Source organism: Hyaena hyaena, unplaced genomic scaffold (assembly GCF_003009895.1).
Source record: "Hyaena hyaena isolate Hyena2069 unplaced genomic scaffold, ASM300989v1 scaffold_266, whole genome shotgun sequence".
Classification (NCBI taxonomy): Eukaryota; Metazoa; Chordata; class Mammalia; order Carnivora; family Hyaenidae; genus Hyaena; species Hyaena hyaena.
In genome coordinates this window covers 1,823,291-1,846,657 of record NW_024080900.1, presented here as the reverse complement: position 1 = coordinate 1,846,657, position 23,367 = coordinate 1,823,291, and the positions used below count along the sequence as shown (strand labels likewise).

At 43.6% G+C, this 23,367-nt stretch overlaps 1 protein-coding gene across 1 annotated transcript in view; it reads right to left on the bottom strand.

Annotated features, from left to right (window-relative positions):
* The window catches only part of AGBL1 (ATP/GTP binding protein like 1), a 492,407-nt gene that overhangs the window by 394,879 nt on the left and 74,161 nt on the right, over window positions 1–23,367 (bottom strand). Inside the window, exon 6 of the mRNA XM_039245764.1 lies at window positions 15,684–15,721. Within this exon, the coding sequence (XP_039101695.1) occupies window positions 15,684–15,721 (38 nt within the window). The remainder of the gene's footprint in view (window positions 1–15,683; window positions 15,722–23,367) is intronic.

Genomic DNA, 23,367 nt, shown 5'->3' with positions numbered 1-23,367 from the left:
CTTGGGGGACATTATTAAAACTCAAGGTAATTGTGACCTTAACTACGGGAAACAATACACTTGCCTTTGTAACACATTATTTTTGTGGTTTTTAAAGGGAGTCAATTTAGAAGATATTTCTGGACAAAGCAGGCTTTTACCAAGACTTATAAATCATATTATACGAACAACGAGCTGCCTACTCTGCCATTATAACACCATTTACAATTACGGAGTATTTATTTACTGAATGTTTCCTATGTGCTCGGTACTGGGTTAATCATTTTACATGATTATCTCATTTATCTCACAGAAATGCTTTAAGATAAGCATTATTTTCCTCCTTTTACAAATGAAGGCACAGGGGCTGGGTGAAGTCAGACAACTCACTGAAAGCCCTTAGAGCTCACCAAAGTCCTATCTGTGATTCCAATGGGACTCCCCATCTGCCACCAAAGGTGACATCTCACACTGTTACTCCCAAAGCAATGATCATTTACACTGTTTTGCACCCAGAAAAAGCTCATTAGTTGTTACCAGAATAACCAGTTTCTTGAGGAATTTTTCCAAAAAGCTACTGGAGATAGAGCCAGTAAACACATGAAGCCTGGGTGCCTGAGGGGAGTGGCTTGCAGCCATTTTTACCTTGGCTCAGCCCCTTCACCCAACCCTTTGCCCATCGTCTCTGTTCCCTTCCAGGCCCCCAAGCTGTGAGGAGAGTTTATTTTTAAAAGGAAATCTGACAAGATTTAAAGGTCCCAGGAAGCCTATGGTTCTTCAGGTCACTGGAGAAGGTGTTTGGGAGTCTTCCTGACACTCAGCCAGTGACTCCATAAGGCCAGCCCAGAAGTCAGGCTGGGACACGAACTCCATGCTGCGGAGCAGGAGAGAACTGGCCAGCTCTCATGGGCTCCTCCCCCTGGCGGCCACAGCAATGGACTGGTCACAGAGAGGCAGCAACACATGTACTGAGACAGAACTAATCTTAATGTCACTGATGGTTGAAATTATACTTGACTATCGTGAGCCCAAATAAGAATAATGATATTGACTTAGCTTGCAGGTATCCTTTTATCTCTTGGTAGAATAGATGCATTTCAGGAAACTTGACTATAAAGTGAATTTTGATTTCAGCTGAAGCTTGTTTTCCCTCTGACCGCCTTTAAAAAATTAAAGATGCTTTTCCTAAGCCCCAGAAATAGCAGCTAAGAGACTGTAGAGAATATCCTTCACAGCCGTTTCCATCCAGACTCTTGTGCTGCTTTTATTTTTTAATCGCCAATTCCTCCTAATACCTCTCCACTGATATGTTCATAAACCACAGGAGTTTCTCCACTCTCAGGAAAGCCTTGGAATCCACATTTGCCTCTTGCGCTAGCCCTCAGTTGGCACCACGGCTGAGGGAGGACATTAGGCTGGGATGCTAAAAGAGAAGGTGCCACCATCACGGACACACTCGAGACACCAAACTCCTCCAGTTCAGTGCTCGCCATCCCCCTGATGGATCAGTCTCATTTTGTACTTTATCAGTTCTAAGTAATATATTTTTTCACATTAGCATTTCCAAAATTAAGGTGCTTCTAACCAATGATAGTGTTTCCATTATAACTGGCAGTGTTTTTTCACTCAGTGGCACATAAGAAGTTGTACATTGTATAGTCAATGACATCTTAGATTTGAGGAAATATGATTAACTTTTCAATATTGTTAGCTTGAAAACTCTCTAAAAGGACTTCATTCCCAGCAAGACGTTATCACTTGAGACGGTTTGCGTATTTGCATATGCAGAGGCATTTGGTCTCAGTAAACTGTCAAATGAAACCATGCTCATATACCCAAAACCCAAAGCATCACTATTACTTCATTCAACATACACTTACTTAGCAACTACTATATACCAGCATATGCCAAGCACTATTGTAGGCACTGGGGTACTATAGTAGGAGATGAGATAGACCATGGCATGTTCCCCATGGGGGAGCTGGAGAGACACAGATCCAAATAGGCATACACACAAAGGGGAAAAAAAAAATTTCAGGGGCGCCTGGGTGGCTTAGTCGGTTAAGTGTCCGACTTTCGCTTAGGTCATGATCTCGCGGTTTGTGGGCTCGAGCCCTGCGTTGGGCTCTGTGCTGACTGCCAGCTCAGAGCCTGGAGCCTGTTTCAGTCTGTGACTCCCTCTCTCTCTGACCCTCCCCTGCTCACGCTGTCTCTCTCTCTCTCTCCTGGAAATAAATAAAACATTTAAAAAAATGTTTAAAAAAAATTTCAGACAGTGACAAGTGCTACAGTGCAAATAAAATGGCACTGGTAGAGGGGTGCCTAGGTGGCTCTGTTGGTTAAGCATCCAACTCTTGATTTTGGCTCAGATCATGATCTCACAGTTTGTGAGTTCAAGCCCCATCTTGAGCTCCACACTGACCGATTAGAGACTACTTGAGATTCTCTCTCTCCCTCTCCCTCTGCCCCACTCCATGCTCGCTCGCTCTCTCTCAAAATAAACATTTTTTAAAATTTTTAAATGTTTTTTATTTATTTTTGAGAGAGAGAGAGAGAGAGCAAGAGCAAGGGAGGGGCAGAGAGAGAGAGGGAGACACAGAACCTGAAGCAGGCTCAGCACAGAGACTGACACAGGGCTCAAACTCACAAACCACAATCATCACCTGAGCTGAAATCAGACACTTAACTTACTGAGCCACCCAGGTGTCCCAATAAATAAACTTTTAAAAAATAGTAATGGTAGAGCGACTAAGGGGGCAACTACTCTAGACTGGGTGGTCAATGATAAACCCTTCAAGGAGAAGTTATTAGTGCTAAGATCTGAATGATAAGAAGGAATCAGGGATCTGGTGGCAGAAAATTCCAGAAATCTTGGGAGCACAGCAAATGGAGAAGCCTAAACTTGTGAACACAAACAACAAAAAGTCTGCAGCTAAAGCCAGGTGGAAAAAGTAAGGGACAATAGTAGGAGATTATTGAAAAGGAGCACAGGGATCCGAATGCTTGACCTCTACCACTTTGACAACTATCATGGCAGGTTGTGCAAAAGTGGAGGGATATGTCACACTGAGATTTTCTCACTCTCCTTTGTTATTTGTTTTTGGAATCTCTTCAAGAAAACCCTTAAGAAAGATCACCTTTGCCTGTATCTATATTTTTCCAGGAGCTTTCCTACCCATCCCAACCTTTATGTTGAATCCAGACTTTGGTAGGGAAAGAAGTACTTGCCAAGACTGAAGTCAAGCCACTGTCCCATCTGGGTCTCTGCAGAAAACCTTCTTCCTGGTTTCACTGTCTCCATTGTCAACTCATCAGAAGTTGATACTTGAAGAAGAGAGCCAGGATTACACCAGGAAGGAGAAAGCTGAGACTTTCCCCATTGCCTTTCTCTGTCAATTGCTAAGTGAAGACACCAGTCTGTCGGTGGTGGTGTTGCCTGCTTCTGGTCAGGGACAGAGGAACAGTGAGGACTACGGAAAGCATACCCACAAAGTGAGGCAAACATCCCATGCCCATCTGTACATGCTGAAGTGTGCCTGCGGGGCTGGAGGGGGTGCTACAGGAAGGCGGGGGGCTTGTGCCTCAGTGCTGATGGCTATGGCTGCCCCTCTGGCCTTAGGACATGCAACTGCATAGCGGTAAGGAATCACAGGACCCGAGCCTTGTGCTTCTTGGTTCCAGATCGTCTCCTGTCACCCATGATCCATCCAGTCCTCTCTCTTACCAACCAGACTGTGCCCACAGTAGATTCCTATGGTGTTCTCTTCACCCCCAGCTTCCCCCCCAACAACCCAACAATCTTACTAAAGTGCAACTCTCAGTCTTGTCATCCCCTGATCAATTGACAGATAGATAGATAGATGATAGATAGATAGATAGATAGATAGATAATATAGATGATAGATGAATAATGAGGATGATAGATAATAGATGGATAGATAGATGATAGATAGATATGATAGATATGATAGACAGATAGATAGATAGGTAGATAGGTAGATAGATAGATGATAGATAGATAGATAGATAGATAGATAATGCAATGGCTGCAGGGAAAGCCGGAAGTCTTTCTAGGGATACCAGGTGGGGTCTGGTGTTCTCTGGGTCCCACGGTGTGGGTGGCAATGTTTGCTTGGCTGTGCGCCTCCCGGATTGGGGCAGGGAGTCAGGGAGAGGCTGAGTGGGGTCTCCAAACCCCACTGCCACCAGAGCGACCTCACCATCTTCCATGTGCATGCAATGGTTCTGCGAAGGATTTCATTTAGGCAAACTCTTAAAGAAAGAAAGAGAAAGAAAGAAAGAAAGAAAGAAAGAAAGAAAGAAAGAAAGAAAGAAAGAAAGAAATGAAATTCTCTGGAAGTGAAATGTAAGTATGGATTTTAATGGCAATATGTCAGGTACCTATTACACAATCTTGGGCAAGTCAGTCAACCCAATTGGGCCCAAATATTTTCTCTACAGAACAGTTTCTCAGCCTTGCACGATTGCCTTTTGGGGCTGGATATTCTCATTTCCTGGGCAGCAGGAGTGGGGACTGTAGGATGTTGGGCAGCATCCTGGCCTTACTCACTAGATGTGGCAACCAAACCGTGCCAAATGTCCCCTCCAGGGCAAAATTGCTCATGTTGAGAACCACTGCTCTACAACAGTTAAGTATTTGCCTGTTTTGCAAGACTATGTAAAGATTAAATAGGATAATGCATGAAAAGGTGCTTTGTAAACTGCTAATATTAGATGTCTGGATGAAACACCTGACTTACACGTAGACATAAACAAGTAATTGTACAGTCAATGCTGAATGTGATGAAGAAGTTACCAGGCACCTTCAGAGCCTGGAGATGTTTATCTTTTTGTCTATCTCTTTAAATCTCTGTGATACTTTATCTTTGTCAATCCATAGCCAGTCATTCATTATGCCAGGATGGTACAAGTTCTAAAGTCTGAAACATTTAGAGCTCAGCAATCCTGGATGTTAACCCCTGATTCCCCAGAATGGAAACTAAATAAAGGTATTTGGGTCAACTGAAGGGGTCAGATATGCTGAATTCAATGATTTATCTAGTCCTTTTACACACACACACACACACACACACACACACACACACACACACAGCTTCTAGAGGGAAGACAAAGGCTGAAAGCAATTGTGTCTCATTCAACACTCAGGGAGATGTTAGGAGATGCATTTACACTGCAACAGGCTTTATACCTTTGTAGGACCAATTCCTGAAATTCCCAGGATTTTCCAAATGGTGGTGATAATAAAGTGAGAGGTGATCTTTGCAGAGATGTACTAAGATCTAGCATTATATTCCTACTACATGTACGTCATCTTGTTTAAATCTTAGTAATTACCCTTGGAGGGTTTTGTTTTCCCCACTTTGCAGTCACTAAGGATCACACCCAGAGGAGCTCTGATTGACATCCACAGAAGATCAGAGCCAGCTTTGAGAACACTATCCAAACAGTATTCTCCACCAGGTCTTCTCCTCTCAGAGAATAAGAGGTTTGAGTTTTTAGCAAACACACACCCTTCACACATGACCCTGAGCCTCCTTAAGAAGACATTCACGCTGTTGTCAAAGCAACACCTTGGCTCAAACCTACAGGCAGCTAACCAAGCCAGAGGGAAAGCCCTGAATAGAGAACTTCCATTACCAGGACTTACATTACTGCCAGAGGACAGGACCACCTGCTTAAGACAGGATCCTGCGTGGGTGTAAGAACCAGGATTGCTTCCAATCTCATTACAACAATATTTGATGTAGCCGACACTTTGTGTCAAGCAGGAAAAAAACACCACCACCCACAGCTCTGTTAGACGCTGTGTGGATGCCTCCAACACCCCCCCCCCCCACGCAGCCATCTTGGGAGGGTCTGGTTCACCATCCTGCCCATACTTCCCACCATTATAATCTCCACTGGATGCTGAGCCTCGCCATTTAATTAGATTTGGTTTAATTGCTTAATCAAGTCTCTTAGTCCCAAGAGACTTAAAAGTTCCTCGACCAGGGCTTAGTGATGAATACAAATTTTGGACCTTTCTCTGAGTCAGACTTCACTATGGCCACCTTCCTTTGAACACCACATAGTGAAAAATGAGCACACTTTTCCAGCCTCCTGAAGGATGTCCCCATGCATTTTTAAGCTACAATCTCTGACAAGAGACACTCTGAGAGTGTCTCATAAGAATATTTATTTCAGAGGTTCTCAAACCTGATTCCTTCAAGCCCCAAGTAATGTAATGGAAGTTTCTCAGAGTCAATCAGGAGCCGCTGAAGAGAGTTATACAATAGGTGAGTCACAGGAATAAAAAAGTAGAGCATAGGAGAACACAGTCAGTAAGACTGTCATAATGTTGCATGGGAACATTTATCGTGGTGAGCACTGCATAATGTACAAAGTTGTGGAATCACTACGTTGTATACCTGAAACTAATAAAACAGTGGATGTCAACTCTACTTCAATAATAAACATATTAATTAATTAATTAATTATTAAGCAAGCCAGGGAAAGAGGGGGTAGCCAGGGAGAGATTAGGCTATCATTCGTTGGGGCCTCCCATTTCTGCTTCCATTTTATCTACTTTAGATCTGTCACTTCCCCATTATTTTAAAAAGGGTTCTCCTACTGTGGAATCCTCCAGCTTCTCATCTTGTGAAACCCGCCCATTTTTGTAAAGCCAGGCTAAAGTCAAGTGCAACAACAAGGAAGCAATTTAAGAGCACACAGGCCATCAGCAGATTCCAGATTTCTCCAACTCCGTGAGGAAGGTGGGGATCGCCTTTGAAATATGAAGATGATCTGCTTTCAAGACAATCATAACCGAGTTCAAATCCTGGCTCTCTATTTACCTTTTTGGGGATCGTGGGAAAATTCACACTTCCCTCCTTCCTCGTTTGTAACATGGGCGTGTAAAGTGCCTGGCAAGTGTCAGAGCTCTGTAATCACTTAATGATCTTTACTCTTCGAAGGTATTCTAATAAACGGTAATTCTCTTCCCACACTGCACCCTGCTTCCTGCTTCCTGGAGTGGCGGCAGGAAACGGTTCAAGAAACCCATTATGAAACGGGATGAGGGGTTGAGGGGTTCATGTGGAGCATGGGAAGGTGGACAGGCATTTCCCTTAAGTAGTGCCTTTGGCCTTGGCAGCAAAGACGAGGAAGATACAGGTTGTCAGAAGGGCTCGAAGGAGATGGGGAAAGGTAACTGCAAGGCTTGCTGCTGTTCACCAGAGGCAACGCTCAGAAAAGCTGTTGGGGATGCTCCCCGCCCTCCGTAAGTCCTGTTCAATCATGCTCACATCACTGGGGAGGCAACAAATTCCAGAGGCTTTTCCAACCAAGGGCTCCAGTCACCCCGCCTCCTCCCAACTCCCTTAAATAATGGCTGAGCAAATGCCTCTGAGACCATCTTCAGCTAATTTCCTTCAAGACATGCAAGCTGCTAACGCTGGGAAGTACAGATAGTGTGGAATAGCAAATATGGCCAAAATTAGATTAAAATAACCTCCTGATAAACAAATTACTCACTGAAAATAAATATTCCACTGCGGGGACCAAGATAACTAAAAGAACAGCACCACCATATGGCAAGAAGAGGAACTACGCCTGCTGCAGTCTGGCCAGTCCCTGTCTGCTCACCCAGCTATGGAGTCTGACCAAGGGGGCAGGGAACGGGATCAAGGGGGATGGATGCTTTCCTTTCAGCTTAAACCTTTAAAATATTTTACGTACTTGTGCAAAAGACAAAAATATTTGGCAAAGAGGTCTGAACTTTGAGCCAAGGTGGGGGAAAGGGGAGATTAAAAAAAACAACCAATGTGCCAAGCTGAGCACAGCATGACATAATGGGAGTCTGTGATCCTTCCTGTCCCAGCTCCCTTCCTCTCCCTCACCCCATCATTCATCAGATTCGCCCCGATGCTCAGCCGCACAGCAAAGACTCTGGCCCCTTGCACAGCCGTGCTGGTATGTAGGGCATCTCTTACCAGGTCCCATTCCAATGCTTATATGGGATGGACCATGTACTGCTCTTTTCTTAATTAAATAGCAAATGCTCCTGACCACCTCCCAAAAAATCCTTCTGATACTTAGAAAGTATTTGTGTAGCTTCCTTCAGCTTCTGATCTTATCTTCTCTGGGCTAAATAAGCCTACCCTCAGTATTCTCTTCTTCAAATGCACAGGGCTCAGGTCCCAGCATCTAGACACAGGCAGTATGCTCTGCAGCCCACAAGCTGTGTGCATTATGTAAGCTCCCCAAACCTCAGTCCTTGCGCCTGTAAAATGGGATAATAACGCCCCCTTGACAGGCTCAGTGTATATGCAGTGATTCACATACTAAGAACTCTCATACTAAGAAACTGTAGATATCTGTGGTGTCATTTCAATACAGCAATGTGATGGATAATAGCTTGTTATTCAGCATTCATACAAAGTCAACTTCAGCAGTCCATCCTAGAGTAACAAATGCAAAAATCTATCAGTATTATTTGAAGCAGGTTTTTGGTTCATCACAGAAACATACTGCATATTTCTCCAAAAGATATGGAGGCAGAAGAGACATTGAGTTTATAATCACACCATTTGATTCTTTCTGGGGCTGGGAATTGGGCTGGCCTCTGCACTAAGGCATCCTGAAAATAAACATATGAGATTTAAATCAAGAAACTGGAATCCTTCCTTAGTCACCATGAATGTGTTAGCATTGGGCACAGCCCAATGTGAAGTATGGGGAATATGGAAGGGACCCCAGCCCTCAAGGAGTTCTACCCAGTAAGAAAAATGCATACACACATATGCAAAAACACAGGAATCACTGATTACATTATGGTTAGTTCTTATAAGTTAAATATAAGGTTCTATACAAGGTTTAATGGGGATCTAGTGCTGGGCATTAGGTGGGGTTGAGTAGCATTCAGAAAAACCCTGGACAAGGGTATTTGTGCTGAGATCTGAAGAAGGAGCCAGGGTCATCCGGACAGGAAACGTCAAAGTCTCAGATATCTGGGTGGGTCACTCCCTCTCGCTGATCCTCAATTTCCCCGTGTGAAAATAAGGAGATAGCAGAGAGGATAAAGTCAACAGTTTTTTGGGGTATAGACAACAACACTGTATTATAATTCTCAAACTTGCTAGGAGATTAGATCTTAATTATTCCAACCCCTGAAAAGAACTGATAATTATATGACATGCTAGAGGTCCAAATTATTGCTGTAATGACAATTACAATATATAAATATATCAAATCAACATGTATTACACTTACACAATGTTACATGTCAAATATATTTCAGCTTTTTAGAAAGTGTTTATTTTTTTCCATTTGAGAGAGAGAGAGCAGGAGAGGGGAAGAAGGGCAGAAGGAGAGAGAGAATCTTTAGCAGGCTCTGCCTTCAGCATGGAGCCCAACATGGGGCTCAATCCTATGACCCTGGGATCACAACCTGAGCCAAAATCAAGGTCGGATGCTCAATTGACTGAAATACATAGGCACCCTTTCAATTTTTTTTAAAGATCAATCATTTTCTGGGTTCTCAGAGGCCCTATATTTTTGCGAGTGTGTCTGCAAAGCCATCTTGGGGGGAAATTAGTAGCAAATAGATAGGACTCTGACAATCAATCAGTCAATCGACTACCATTGCACTAAACCTCAAAGGTCTTTTCCAGCTCTCACAGTCCATAGCCTTCACCTGGAAAACAGAAGGGGGAAACACACTATGTGGGCAAATCTCTGTTGAGGCAGGTCAGAGCCCCAAACACGGAACACGGATTGTGCATGTGAGTCCCATGAAGGCTGTGCTGACCCACTGCTACCTGTTCTTCATCACAAGATCACAGCAATCGCAATGCCACCCATCCTAAAATATACAGTGTCATTCTGAGAACTCTTTAGAGCCCCTACGATTCCTACAAACGCCTCAGATGGGTGCACCTCAGAAACGCTCCTGCTGCGACATTTTGCAGCAAAGCAAGTGTCGGGCCATCATGCCCTCCCACCACTGCATTGCTGACAGCCAGGCCACAGTAGACCTCACTGAGAGCATGAGTGCGTCTACGCAGAGCCAGGGCTGTAGGTACTAGAAGGCCCTCCCTTCCTACACAGCAAAGCAACAGGCTGACGGGCCTTCCCGGGAGCCAGCCAGCCAGAGCATTAACTGGGAAGACCTGGGACAAGTCTGATCTTCCTGCCAAACCTGCCATTAGCTCCTCACATCTCTCCCTCCCTCGTCTTCCTTCCTTTATTAACTTACTTCCCTATTTCCAACACACTCCCCATGCCCTCACTTCTGCAAACTTCCAGACTCCTCTAAATGCTAATTCTTAAGGTGCAGAGCAGCCTGAAGTAAAACCATCATCTTCTTATTAAGATCTAGGGCCTCAAAGAGAAAGTGTTTTGGGTGTTTCCTTGTTGCAGGAATGTGACCTTTGAATCTGGTCAGCAAGGTTAATACAAAGGCATTATTTGACGATTCATCACTGGAGCCAGTGCAAATCAGGCAGGATGCCACCACCACACGTACATTCAGGTGCTGCCTCCGGGCCACAGTTTTTCAAAAATGCATTTATACCTAATGCTCATGGAAGTGATGTTAAGGAGCTTGAAAAGAAAAAGAGGTGGGGTGGTGGGGCAGACAGTGAGAAAATGAGAAGAGAATGAGGAAAAGAAGAAAAAAGTAGACAGGGGCACCTGGGTGTCCAACGTCGGTTAAGTGTCTGACTTCAGCTCAGGTCATGATCTCACGGTTCATGAGTTCAAGCCCCGTGTCTGGCTCTGTGCTGACAGCTCAGAGCCTGGAGCCTGCTTCACATGATGTGTCTCCCTCACTCTCTGCCCCTCCCTCACTTGAGCTCTATCTCTCTCTCTCTCAAAAATAAATAAACATTTTTAAAAAAAAAGGACAGGGGCGCCTGGGTGGGTCTGTCGGTTAAGCATCCGACTTCGGCTCAGGTCATGATCTCACAGTTTGTGAGTTTGAGCCCCATGTCCAGCTCTGTGCTGAGAGCTCAGAGCCTGGAGCCTGCTTCGGATTTGCTGCCTCCCCCTCTCTCTGCCCTTCCCATGTTCATGTTCTGTTTCTCTCTGTCTCTCAATAAATAATAAATAAACTTTAACAAAATTAAAAAAAAAAAAACGACAGAGATATAGGTACAGGTACAGATGGAGGGAAAGGTGGACTGGGGGCAATCCACAAGATGGAGAGAGCCAAAGGACAATATGCTGCTTGGGTTTATTAGAGGGGGAGAAAATCACCTGCAATAGAAACACTATTTCTTTTCTTTTCTTTTTTTTAAATGTTTTATTTATTTCTAGGAGAGAGAGATACAGCATGAGCAGGAGGAGGGTCAGAGAGAGGGGGAGTCACAGACTCTGAAACGGGCTCCAGGCTCTGAGCTGGCAGTCAGCACAGAGCCCGATGCGGGGCTCGAACCCACGAACCGCGAGATCATGACCCAAGCGAAAGTCGGACGCTTAACCGACTAAGCCACCCAGGCGCCCCAGAAACACTATTTCTTAATCAAAGCTTTCTTAAGTTTTGGTAATGAAAGGCTAAGTGGTTTTGCATAACCAAAGGCATAAAAGGGCAAAACTTTCAATATAGTGAAATTAAAGAAGGGTTTGTGCACCTGGGAGTCCAGCAGGGGTAAAGATGCCATGAAAGGTATGGGATTTGGATTAGACCATTTTAGCTCCTGCATCCACAAAAAGGACACTTGCTGGGCAATGGTTTTTCATTTTTAGCATCCTATATGGCTGAGATAACTGGAATATAGACCTAGGACTTCCAAGACTGTTTTGCCACTATGTCTCAGGAAGAGAAAGAGACAAGAGATGTCTTCTGGTTCATTTCCCCCTTCCTGCCATGCACCTATCCTACGTTGGCTTCTCCTGTAGCAGCTACTAGATGGATGAGAGAGCCAAGGCAGCATAACAAAATAGTCCTATGCGATCCAGGTCCTCTTTCTCTCTCTTATTTTGCTAAGGTGGACAGGCCCCAAGTCTCCCAGATCCTCAGTCCGGGTTTCTCTGCTTCTGGTAGGGACTGTCTCCAGTCACTCTCTAGATGCATGAACTATAGATAGGGTCTTACTGACCTCATATTCCCATGCCCAACCAAGTTTATTTCCACAGAAACATGGACTGCCCCCAGGGTAGTAGATATGTCCTTCTGGGGAAGGCTCTTCCATTGTGAAGAAGTTATGGAGGTACACCACAGTGTCAAATTTTATAGGACCGACAGCATCAAGGCCAGTCTAATCATTAGCTAAAAGTATTATGCCTTTAGGAACTAAATGTTTGCATAAACACTCCCAGATATCAGTACCAGATGGTAAGGTTTTGAATTTTAGGCAGAAACTGACTTCTTAAACTTAGGTTCAGCAGACACAAACTCACCTGGGATCCAAATGGACAGGCATTCCATGTCAGCTTTTAACCAAGCATGAAGACAGTACAAAGCAACTAGAGAATTGGCACTCACCTCCCTCACAGACACCCCAACCTAAGTGGGTGGTACCATCCTTACCCAGACCCTCCATGCCATGCAATACTTTGGTTAGGCTGGTAGAACAAAGATGGCGACTGTCTGGTGTTTCATTACTGCTCTTCCCCAAATCCATGACAAACCCTGCTATTTAAATACCTGTCCTGCTGAGCCCTTTCCTGATGAGCTCAAATAGGATCTCAGAATCCTTCCACCTACACATGGAAGTTGGCACTTGTAATGGAACCTATTTGCCCTCCTTGCTCTAAGATCCTCTAGATCTTTAGAACCTGTTCCCTCCCACGTGATTTCTGCATGCCCATAGTGACTTTCTGCCATTGGTGTTTTTACGTCTTCTGAGCCCACGACAATGACGCCAATGCTGGGGAATTTAAGATCAGTTTAAAAAGAAGAGCATTTCTATGAAATACCAACAAAGGTATTTGAGGAGAGGTAGTTTGAAACCTTGAATGGGCTTCAACTCATGGGCACATTTGGCAGCGTCTAGAGAATTTTGTTCATTGTAACTGGGAATGCTACCGACATCTGGTGAGTCGAGGAGGGGATATGGCTAACCCTCCTGAAATGCACAGAACAGTCCACAACAACTAAGAGTTATCCAGTCCAACATGCAGGAGTGCCAAGGCTTAGAAACCCCAATACATATTAAGGAAGGGGTTTTTTGTTTTTAATTTTTTTAATGTTTATTTTTGAGAGAGAGAGACAGAGCATGAATGGGGGAGGGGCAGAAGGAGAGGGAGACAGAGAATCCGAAGCAGGCTCCAGTCTCTGAGCTGTCAGCACAGAGCCCGAAGTGGGACTCGAACCCACGAACCGTGAGATCATGACCTGAGCTGATGCTGGACGCTTAACTGACTGAGCCCCCCCAGGTGCCCCTAAGGTAGAGTTTTAAGTGGTAGAAAGAATGATAAAGAACCTCCCATCCAACTCCCTCATGTTAGAAAGAACCTAAGTCCCAGACAAAAGTCTGTGTGGACAACTAAGCAGGATTAGAAATAACCCCATATACCCTTCTAATGAAGCCATAAAACCCGTTTTCTATACAGACAGCAGCAGGTTATCAGTTTCCTAACAGTCCATTAGTGCAGTTAAATAGGGACTAGACCACTAATGTTAAGATCATTGGTTCTTGGTATTGTTGGGTTCAGGTAGCAGAGGGCAGTACTGTCCATTTTTATTTATGTAAACATCATTCATTCATTTCATTCACTCATAGGTATTCATTCAGAAATCATTCACTCATTTTAATGTTTAGTCCATAAATTTATTTTAAGCTTTTCATTGTCCTAACACAACTAATTCAACAACCACAAAGATGACCCTTGTCTGCAAAAGTTTGCCATCAGCTGGCAGAGATAGACATCAGTGATTCCAGTACAGAGGAATCATGTTGAGAAAGAGAGCCTCTGGAAACATGGGGGAGGTCCTCCAACCCAATCGTGGTTGGAAAAGGGAAAGTTTTATCAGAGGAAAGATCCGAGCTGAGTTCTGAAGGCTGAGTAGAAGTTAGGAACTTTTCAAGTTGATCTGCTAGCACAGCATGCTCACTCAGTATGCTAAGGGTGGCCAGAGTGCTGACAGCCTGGCTAAAGTTCCAAGCCTGAATTAGTCACTATTTTCACTGGCTATTGGTTTCCCATGGGTCCACGCATCATGCCTCATATGGAAATAGTTAGTAATGGGCATGTGACTGCTTTCAGATTTCTACACATGGTAGTACATTGTGTATCACCTCTAAGCCAACAGGCTGAGAAAGAGAGCTCTGTGTGTTTGTGTGTGTGTGTGTGTGTGTGTCTGTGTCTGTGTCTGTAGAAAGGGAGGTAAGGCTTTCTCCACTCTCAGGGCTCTCTCCCCATGAGACATGAAGACTTCCACCAGCCTGACTCTGTGGGGATATAAGAGAAAGTTACCTTCCCAAGGCACAGTGTTCACAGGCTTGCTTGCCCAGCCCATCTCAGCTCCTTTACATCCTGCAATCCCAGCACTCTGGCTGTACCAAACACCTGGCACTGTCATTGGGAGTGTCAGGGTAGGTGGGTAAATAATGAGAACCAAGGTGCCAAACCTGAAGCAAGTTCCGCCTTAACCTGCCCATAACCTGCAGGAAATACTCACCCTCCCCTCCTATCTCAAGGACTTTCTAACGTGTCACTCTTCACTCCTCTAACCTGAACTAAGTACTTTCACTCTCCCCGCAGGACAGAGAGCAGTGAACAGTCCTGTGAATTGTGGCCAGTTCCAATCAACCAAACGAATTCAAGCTTTAATTGTGTTTTCTTCAGTCGACAAAAGGAAGTACTCCACGATATGGCTCTTTCTCTGTGCTTATAGTTGACAGAGATACATAGTTGAGAGGGGTGTTTTTATTTTTATTTATTTATTTATAAGTTTTATTAAAGTTCACCTATTACCCACAGGCCTCGGGCTCCCTATAGAGAAGCAAATATCACAATTGAAGCAGCTGGTTTCCAAGGTGCCAAATTAAAATGGATGAAGAGGTAAGGAGGGGAAAAAATAAAAACATTACGCTAAGACTTCTTCACTCCCAAGTGCATGGAGCCTTCTATTATATTGCACACATGAAATTGACTCCCAATGTAATTAGACCGGGGCTACTAGGCAAACGAAAAAAAAATCTTCAAATTATTCAGACCCCCAGAGCTATTCTTTTGCAATCACTCAAGTAACTGAGAAGAGAGCCAACTTTTTAATATAAATTTGTTATTAGAATCTACACTGTCCAGGCAAATCCCAGCACCCCACCTGTTCGACTACACAGTCCTGAACTGGTATCAGAACCAAATGCAAGAACCCTGCTTCCCACCTAGTGTTGTAATATTTTATTCTACAGGACAATCCTACTGGAAACTGAACTTTATTTCAACAGTCTTTAAGGGCCACTGGTCCTGTTAGAAAGAGCTGGAGAGCTCCTCAGGTCTGCAGATGACAACACAGTCCCCTTAGAATAAATTATCCTGATGGCATTATGCACAGGTATGCCCACGTGGACAGATATTAACTCTCTCTCTGCAGCCTTGTGTTTGGAATGGCCATAATATTCTCCATCTCAGCCCCCAAAGATCCAGGAATGGCTCTATTGCCTTCCAGGGTGAAAATGAGCCATGGAGATACTGAGAGCATCTTTCACTGAACTCAGAGGGGAAAGAAATAACCACTTTTCAATAGAGGTGCTTACTGGATTTCAGCAATGCTGCCAGAACTTCAGTGGCGGCCCTGGGGAAAGAGAAAGAAAAGTGGAAAAGTCAATGTTCAATGGTCTTTTTGTCAGCTCATGGATCCCAAAGCCAGCAGGTTCATTGCTGTCACCTAACAGCCCCATTAGTAACCAGGGAGAAGGCATCCTGTTGATGGCCTCACTGACCATTAAAGAGGCATAAATGCAGAAATTGCTTCAATCAAAGTGTCTGTCTTGAAAACGGGTATCAGGGGTCCCACTGCTGCTGAAAATATCTCCCCTCTCCCCCATCTTGCCACCCACCTTCCACCACCTTCCTTACACTATGTGCTCCCCGTATTTCTGTTGCTCATCCCCATCAGAACTCCAGTCAATCTCTTGGTTTAATACTTGGGAATCCCAGCAACTCTGGAGGATGGGTTGGGAAGGGGTTGGATGTGGAGGCTGAGTGAGTACAGCTTTGCAGCAAAAACTTCTTGAGACACTCATTCCCCTGGGGATGCATGGGAAAACATTCACACATTGGAAAGCAATGCTGGTTCCTTAGGGTGGAAAATGCTATGTCATGAGTTTTCTTCCAAATGCATTGTTTTCTTCCATGGGGGATTTTCACAACCTTTGCAGCGATGGGAGGCAGAAAAGAATGTTAATGCCTTGGCCCACGTCTCAGTGACCTTCAGTCTGTGCTCTTAGCCTGTGAAGGTCCCACAAAGAAAATGTCCATTCACTGGACATAGGAAAACTTGAAGGTATTGAGGACATGATGGTATGACTCTGGGGGAGAGAGTTTGTCTGTCTGTCTATTTGTCTGTCTTTAGAAAAGGAATTTTCTGCATGGTCCTAGTAACTTATCCTTAAGGCCTATTAAGGCATGATCTGTTTCCACACATAGCCCCCAATCCTGAGAATTGGGGAAACAGGTGAGAGAGGCTGGGTCATCCTTTCACAATGACAGACATGTCAGCAGAGCTGGAACCTCAACCGTAGAACCTCACTTCCTGTGCCTGCTTCTTCTACATTTGCTGTTCTCCTCAATCTCCCACACTGGCCCTGCCCTGGCCTATGTCTGGTTGATGAGAGACATTTTTCTTTGTGATATATTATCTAATATTGAGCAACAGAGCCAGCGGTAAAAATAAGTTAAACTAAACTAAAAATAAAATAAAGTAAAATAAAATACAATAAAATAATAAAATCAATTAATTAATTAATTAAATTTAAAAAATATAGATATCATTCCTTCCCACAACCGACAGACAGAAGAGTCCTGTAGTAGCAGGTGGACTGGAACTCACAAGTCCTGGTGCAAACCCACAGCCATGATGATACCCAGCTTAGAGAGACCAGCAAAACCCCAGGGTAGTCATCAAGAAGGTGAAGCTAGTTGTCACTGATGGGCTATTTCATTTATCCTTCCCAGTCATGTTTTCCCCTGATCACCTTTTGGCCTCTTCAGCCTCACTCTTTTGTAACCACACATACTCTGAAAAGCTGTGGACTTAAGAAGAAACACATTGAAGGTGGTTCTGGGACTCCCAAGGCAGTGTGCAAAATCTAGGAACCACAGTGCACAGGGCCTGGGTTGGGCTGGTGCAAAAGGAAAATCAGTGCTGGGGGGAGTGGGGGGAAGAAGAGTAGCCATATTATGCTCATCAAAGGGGATTAGTAGAGAAGGAAGCATGAAAAGAAAGAATGAGACTGCTCTAAGCAAAGGAACCAGCCCATCCTAGATCCAAGGCCAGATCTATAATGTGATCCTGCATTTCTGATTTGCATGGCACTTTTGTTTTGGGGAATTCACTAAGGAGGTAATGATGCATTAGATAATAGTTTTATGAGGGACATACAAGAGGTGGGAGGAACAGGCAGACCAGTCAGGAGGATTGGAGGTGACAAGGGCTCCCGCCAGAAGTGCAGCATGGCCAGAGAATGCAGAAAGATGGGTTGAAGGGAAGCTTGGAGTATTGTTCCTCAAAGCATGGGGCTCCCATTAGCAGCTTTGTATTCCCTGGGAGCCAAACAGAAACTTAGACTCTCAAGCCCCCTCCCTGGCCTGCTGCATCAGAACTCTCATTCTAACAGAGAATTCATAGGCATATGAGTATAGGAAAAAAATTAGCTTAGAGGACAGGTCAGTATGGCTTTGACAGGTTTACTCTTTGATGTTGAGAAGAAGGTTCAAGGTGACTCCCAGATCCAAACCCTCTAGAAAATACCTAATAGTGTGATAACAGAGCAAATATATATGAATCCAGTGACATTACATGGCAGGAAATACATGGTAAATGTCGTATTAGTCAAAGAGGTGAGGCTGATTCCTGAGTAACAAGAAAAGATTTCTTTTCCACTCCTAACTGGGAGATCAATATGTAGTACAGCAAGAGACACCTTTAGGGTAACAATGGACATTAGGTTTGAGACCACAGCCCCATTATTCTAAAGAGATGAGATTCAAGTCCATAGGTAATAAGCCATTTGATTGACTTTGATTGATTTTGGATCAACAGGGTTTGGTGGCAAGGCTGGAAAAAATGAAATGAAGGTTGTAAGCAAAGAATTCACAGAATTTGATGACAGGCTTTGCTGTGAAAGGCAAAGTAAAAGGAACAGTTAGTGATGGCCTGAAATGTTCAGTCAGGGTAAACAGGAGAACAAGAAAGCCATTAATCAATGAAAGAGGGGAAACTGAGGTGTTTACAGAAGATAAGCATTTCTATTTGGGAAATGCTGAGCTCAGGATGATAGGCACACAGCTACACGGAACATTTGGGGATGATGCTAGAATCATAGATAAAGAATTTAGAGAGATCTGGAGTTGGGGATATATATTCAGGAATCACTACAGCAACAGTGATCATTGGAGCCACGGGAACAGATAATACCTGCAAGAAAACACAGTCAAGAACAGAGTACAGTTTGGGCCCCCAAAGCATCTACACTAAAGGACTCAGAGAATATGCAATCCAGGAAGCAGGAGAGGGCATCTGTTTTGACACAAAACGTTCTCCAGATTTTCTAGGCATAGCTTTTTACAGAATGCAAGTGGTGACCCGGTAAAATCAATTTCATAAGTTTTGATTAACTTTGTGAATGAAACTATATCAACTGGAATAGAACAGAATATATCAGTGTTGTTTCATGTAGCAAAGGTCCACAGTGATCTGAGAAACTTTTATTTCAATGCCCATACACACATGTGTGCATACGGGGAATCTGATGTAATTGTTTTCCTTTAAAAATAAAAAGTTTATAAAGATGTGGTTTAATTTATAGTGTCCATAAAAGATCTGAAGAAGAACAAATGTCTGGAATCAATGAACTAATAAGCAAACAGAGTATCTGATCTCCCAGATGGTGCTGGGATCCAGGCACCAAGCCACCCAGAGGCTCTGTATTTCAGGGTCTATTTTGACATTAAGTATCTGGAATTATGGTCCACTGTCTGAGCATATCTATGTTTCTCTCCTGCTCTCCCAATGTAACTAAGAATGTAAAGCCCATCAGAAATGAGATAACGACTTCGTCAACCAATGGCTATACATACAAATAAAGCAAAAATTTGAGCGGCTAAAGTCTAAGAAAATACTCCACTCCAAGAAACCAAGCCCACTGCATTGAGTAAGTAAACAGAGACCCCAAAATCAGTGTCTTTGGGGTGCTGGGCTGTCCTTCACTCTACATGGATAGCCAGCACACATGGTGCTGGTAGTTCCACTGATTCCATAGAAGAGGACTTTTTGAGAAGGCTGATTTTCTAATGTTTAAACCCATACCGTCATCCCACACTACTTGCACTCCCCATTAGGATGTCCAAGTGGGACTGAAAGTAGAAATGCCAAAATGTCCTCCTCCATCAACCTTCCCTGACTGTATATCACTGAATGACTCATTTAATAGATTTTTACAGAACACCCTGCTCCAAGAAAACTACAACAATATCCAAAGGCAAAGTAGAACATCCTCCACCCTATCCATTTTCACAATGGGGTGGGCTAACTCGGTCAAGATGCTAGAGGTCAGAGGTCACTTCCACGCTCCTCCTCAGAAGAAGCCAAACTTAAACCGCTAGCAAATTTATAAATATTCTTTTGTCATGAACTTCTCAAGAACCCACAGACTTACAAGAATTCCATTTACTTCTTCAAGTAGAAATAAATTTTAAGAGGCTTTATAATAGTGTTCAGTCATTTGTCTCCACTCTTTGGGGAGCCCATATAAATGCCAAGCTCTGTGCTAAGTGTGCTACATACATGATTATACATCACAGTTAATCTTCACAGGAATACCAAAGGGTTAAATCATCAGTTCTGTCTTACAATGGCAACAGGGAAGCTCACAATGAGTAAAGTTCCAAGTTCTAAGTTCCTGCAGTCAGCAAGAGGCAGCATTGAGATACAAGTCTACATCTGCCAGACTCTAGATCTAGTACTCTAGAGATCTAGTTATCTCTCTACCTTCAACATAGCTCTAGAAAGATTCTAAGATCGCTCTCAGTTCAATTTCTTCATCATTTCAATAAGGCTGTACAGTTCAAGAGGTCAGGTAGGTGACTGGTACAAGGTCATATTATAGGATTAATGTGTCACTGGGCCAATGAAACCAACAACTTGCTCCTCTGGAGTCCATGCTTGCCTTTGGATCCTACAGGAAAGTTTAGCTGAACCCTGAGTGGATCGTGATGTTCAGAGGTAATCATGATGATGAGGAAGGAGAACTCTATTGGTAGCAGAGCCACAGAAGTCCATGAATGCCAGAGCTGAGCTGATGAATTAGGAGCTACAGGGCTTGGATTTGAAGCCTGGAGGTGCCACTTTTGTGGTCATAGGTTCTGGGCTTACTGCTCCAAATCTTGGTTTCCTCATCTATAATGTGAGTATAATAACTCATGTAACTGATGGGAAGGTGTGAACAGTGAGGTGAAGCAAAGATTAAATTAAAGGAAATTAAATTAAATTCTACCACACTTCCTGAAACATGATATGAACCTGAATGGACGGCATCACTGGTAGAAATGAGTGAGGAAGTGAAGGTTCATCTCTGTACATGTGTTTGCAGATGGTGAGTCTGCAGGACTATCATTTGCCCGTCAGGAGAGGTCCCTGGAGAAAAATGAGTCCCTATCCCCAGTACATGGAGAAAATGACCAAATTATCTCCTGGAAGTGAAACAGTCTGTAACTCAGGGGTGCCTGGGTGGCTCGGTCGATTAAGCGTCTGACTCTTGGTTTCAGCTCAGGTCATGATCTCACAGTTCCTGAGTTCAAGCCCCACATCTGGTTCTACACTGACAGTGCAGAGCCTTCTTGGGATTCTCCTTCTCTGCTCCTCCCTGGCTTGTGCTCTCTCTCAAAATAAATAAAAACTTTTAAAAAATATTCTGTAACTCAGATGGCTTAGATATAGAAATTGCCACCTAGATTTTTTTATCTATCTTGTTGTGTGACAAGTTACCACAAACTGAGCAGTTTCAAACAGCACTCATTTATTATCTTACAGTTTCCATGGGGCAGGGACTCATGGCTTAGCTAAATTCTCTGCTTATGGTTTTACAAGGCTACCAGCTATCAGCCAGGTATCATCCAGGGCTGAGTCTCCATCTGAAGTCTCCGCTGGGGAAGGGTCTGCTTCCCCTCTCAAACAGGTTGTTGGCAGCATCATTTTGTTGTACCAGTAGTGCTGAGGACCCTGGCGTCTTGGTGTCTGTTGACTAAAGACCACTCTCAGCTTCTAGAGGTTACCTGCAATTCCCAGAGCCCACCCACTGCTCCTCGCAATGAGGGCTTCCCCAGTGTGACTCCTTTCTTCATCAACAGGGAGAGTTTCCATGGTGAATATATAAATAAGATACAGTCTGATAAAATACAACATAATCACAGGACAAACATGCCATAGTTTTGTTTTATTCTATTAGTAGAAGCAAGTCCCAACTCTTACACTCAAGGGGGGTGGCATACACAAAAGTATAAATACCAAGGGAAAGGGATCATGGGGCAGAGGGTATCTTCAGTCCTACATACCACACAAAGCTTTTTGCAATCTTTAGCATTCAGATACCAGGATCCTAATATTCTCCTCACCAAGACCCTAGTCCTTCCCTTTCCAGAGAATGGAATACTCCTTTCTCAGAAACTGAGCATGCATCTTCCTCCTCTGCTTGCTTTTACCACCTACATCTGGGCACACATTCAAACATGCCCATTTTGATGTCTAGAGTGCTCTTCAGTTTTCCATTCCTTTTGATCTCTGATGTTTCCCCTCTAGTCTAAGCTTATGGGGGGGGGGGGATGAGACATCACTGAAAAATGTAATTTCTAGAGCTTCCAGAGTTATTAGCCCTTGGTTGAAATTTACAGTTTAATTTCCTGCATAATAAATGCAAATGAGCTGCATGATCATTTTAGATATATGAGAAAATACAGTTAAGAATAAAGAAGTGGAAATCAGGAAAATCACCGAAATTTCCCTCCCTTAACTACTGCCATCCCCCCAGAACAAATCTATCCATATCCTCAAGATGCACCTTGAGTGATCTTCTCAAGAACATTTGGTCAGAGCACCCTCACATTGCTTACCCATACGCAGTCTTGCTCTTGGATAAAAATCCAAATCTGAAACGTGGTCCAGGAGGACCACACCTCCAGTCTGCCACCACGCCTCCAGTGTGCCTTGTCTCACATCGACCTCTCTTACGATCTGTACATCTGGCCTTGGAACATGTTCCCATCACTTGTCCTTTGTCCTTGATAATGCTGCAGCCTAAAAAGCTCTAGGCCTCCCCTCCCTCTTCACCCTACAGTTCCTTCCTCATCCTTCAAATCCTTGTTTCATTTTTACCTCCTTAGGGAAGACTTCCCTGATGGCTAGTCTAGGCCCCTGTCCTTTATTGGCATGTTTATCCTTTTCCCCCATTTTCTCATTGCACAATTTGATTTTTAATTATTCAATCAGTTGTGTGATTATTTTATGAATGTCTATCTTCTCCTGCCATCTGCAAACTTTGGAAAACAGGAAACTTTCATTTTGCATTATTCTGCTCCCCACCATTTAATAGTAATTGAGTACAGAGCACCATCAAATATTTGTTGAACCTTTTCCAAAAATTAAGTTCTGCTCTAGGAGCTTTATATGCACTAGTCATTCATCCAGAGATGTTTATTGAGCACCAAGTATGTGCTGGGATAAACGGATAAACCAAAGGTTTTTGTGCTCAAAAGGGTTGAGGTAGTGTGAAAAAAAATAGCTAATATACAATAAATATTTTTGAATAATACATTAAATTCATTTTCTAAAATGTGATAAAGGCTAAGGGGAAAATGGACAAAATAAAAACAGGGTAAAGAAATCAGAAGTTCTGGGATGGATTAAGATTTAAGAGATTGTCTGGGGTAGGCCTCATGAAGAAGGCAACATCAGAGACATGAAAAGAAAGGAATTTGCCATATAAATATCAGAAGGCAGCACGTGAAGACACTCTGAATGACAAGAGGCTGATTTGTTCAAGGATGAGCAAGTTGGGCAGGGTTGCTGGACCCAAAGAGGGTGAGAGAGGAGGGCCATAGCTGACAGAGGAATAGGGACCATTCACACAAGGGTCGGAAAGCACTGCAAAGGCTTTCACTTCCCTCCAAGCAAAGCATTCCCTACAGGATTTTGAGCAAATGATCTAACATGTTTTAAGATTTCTC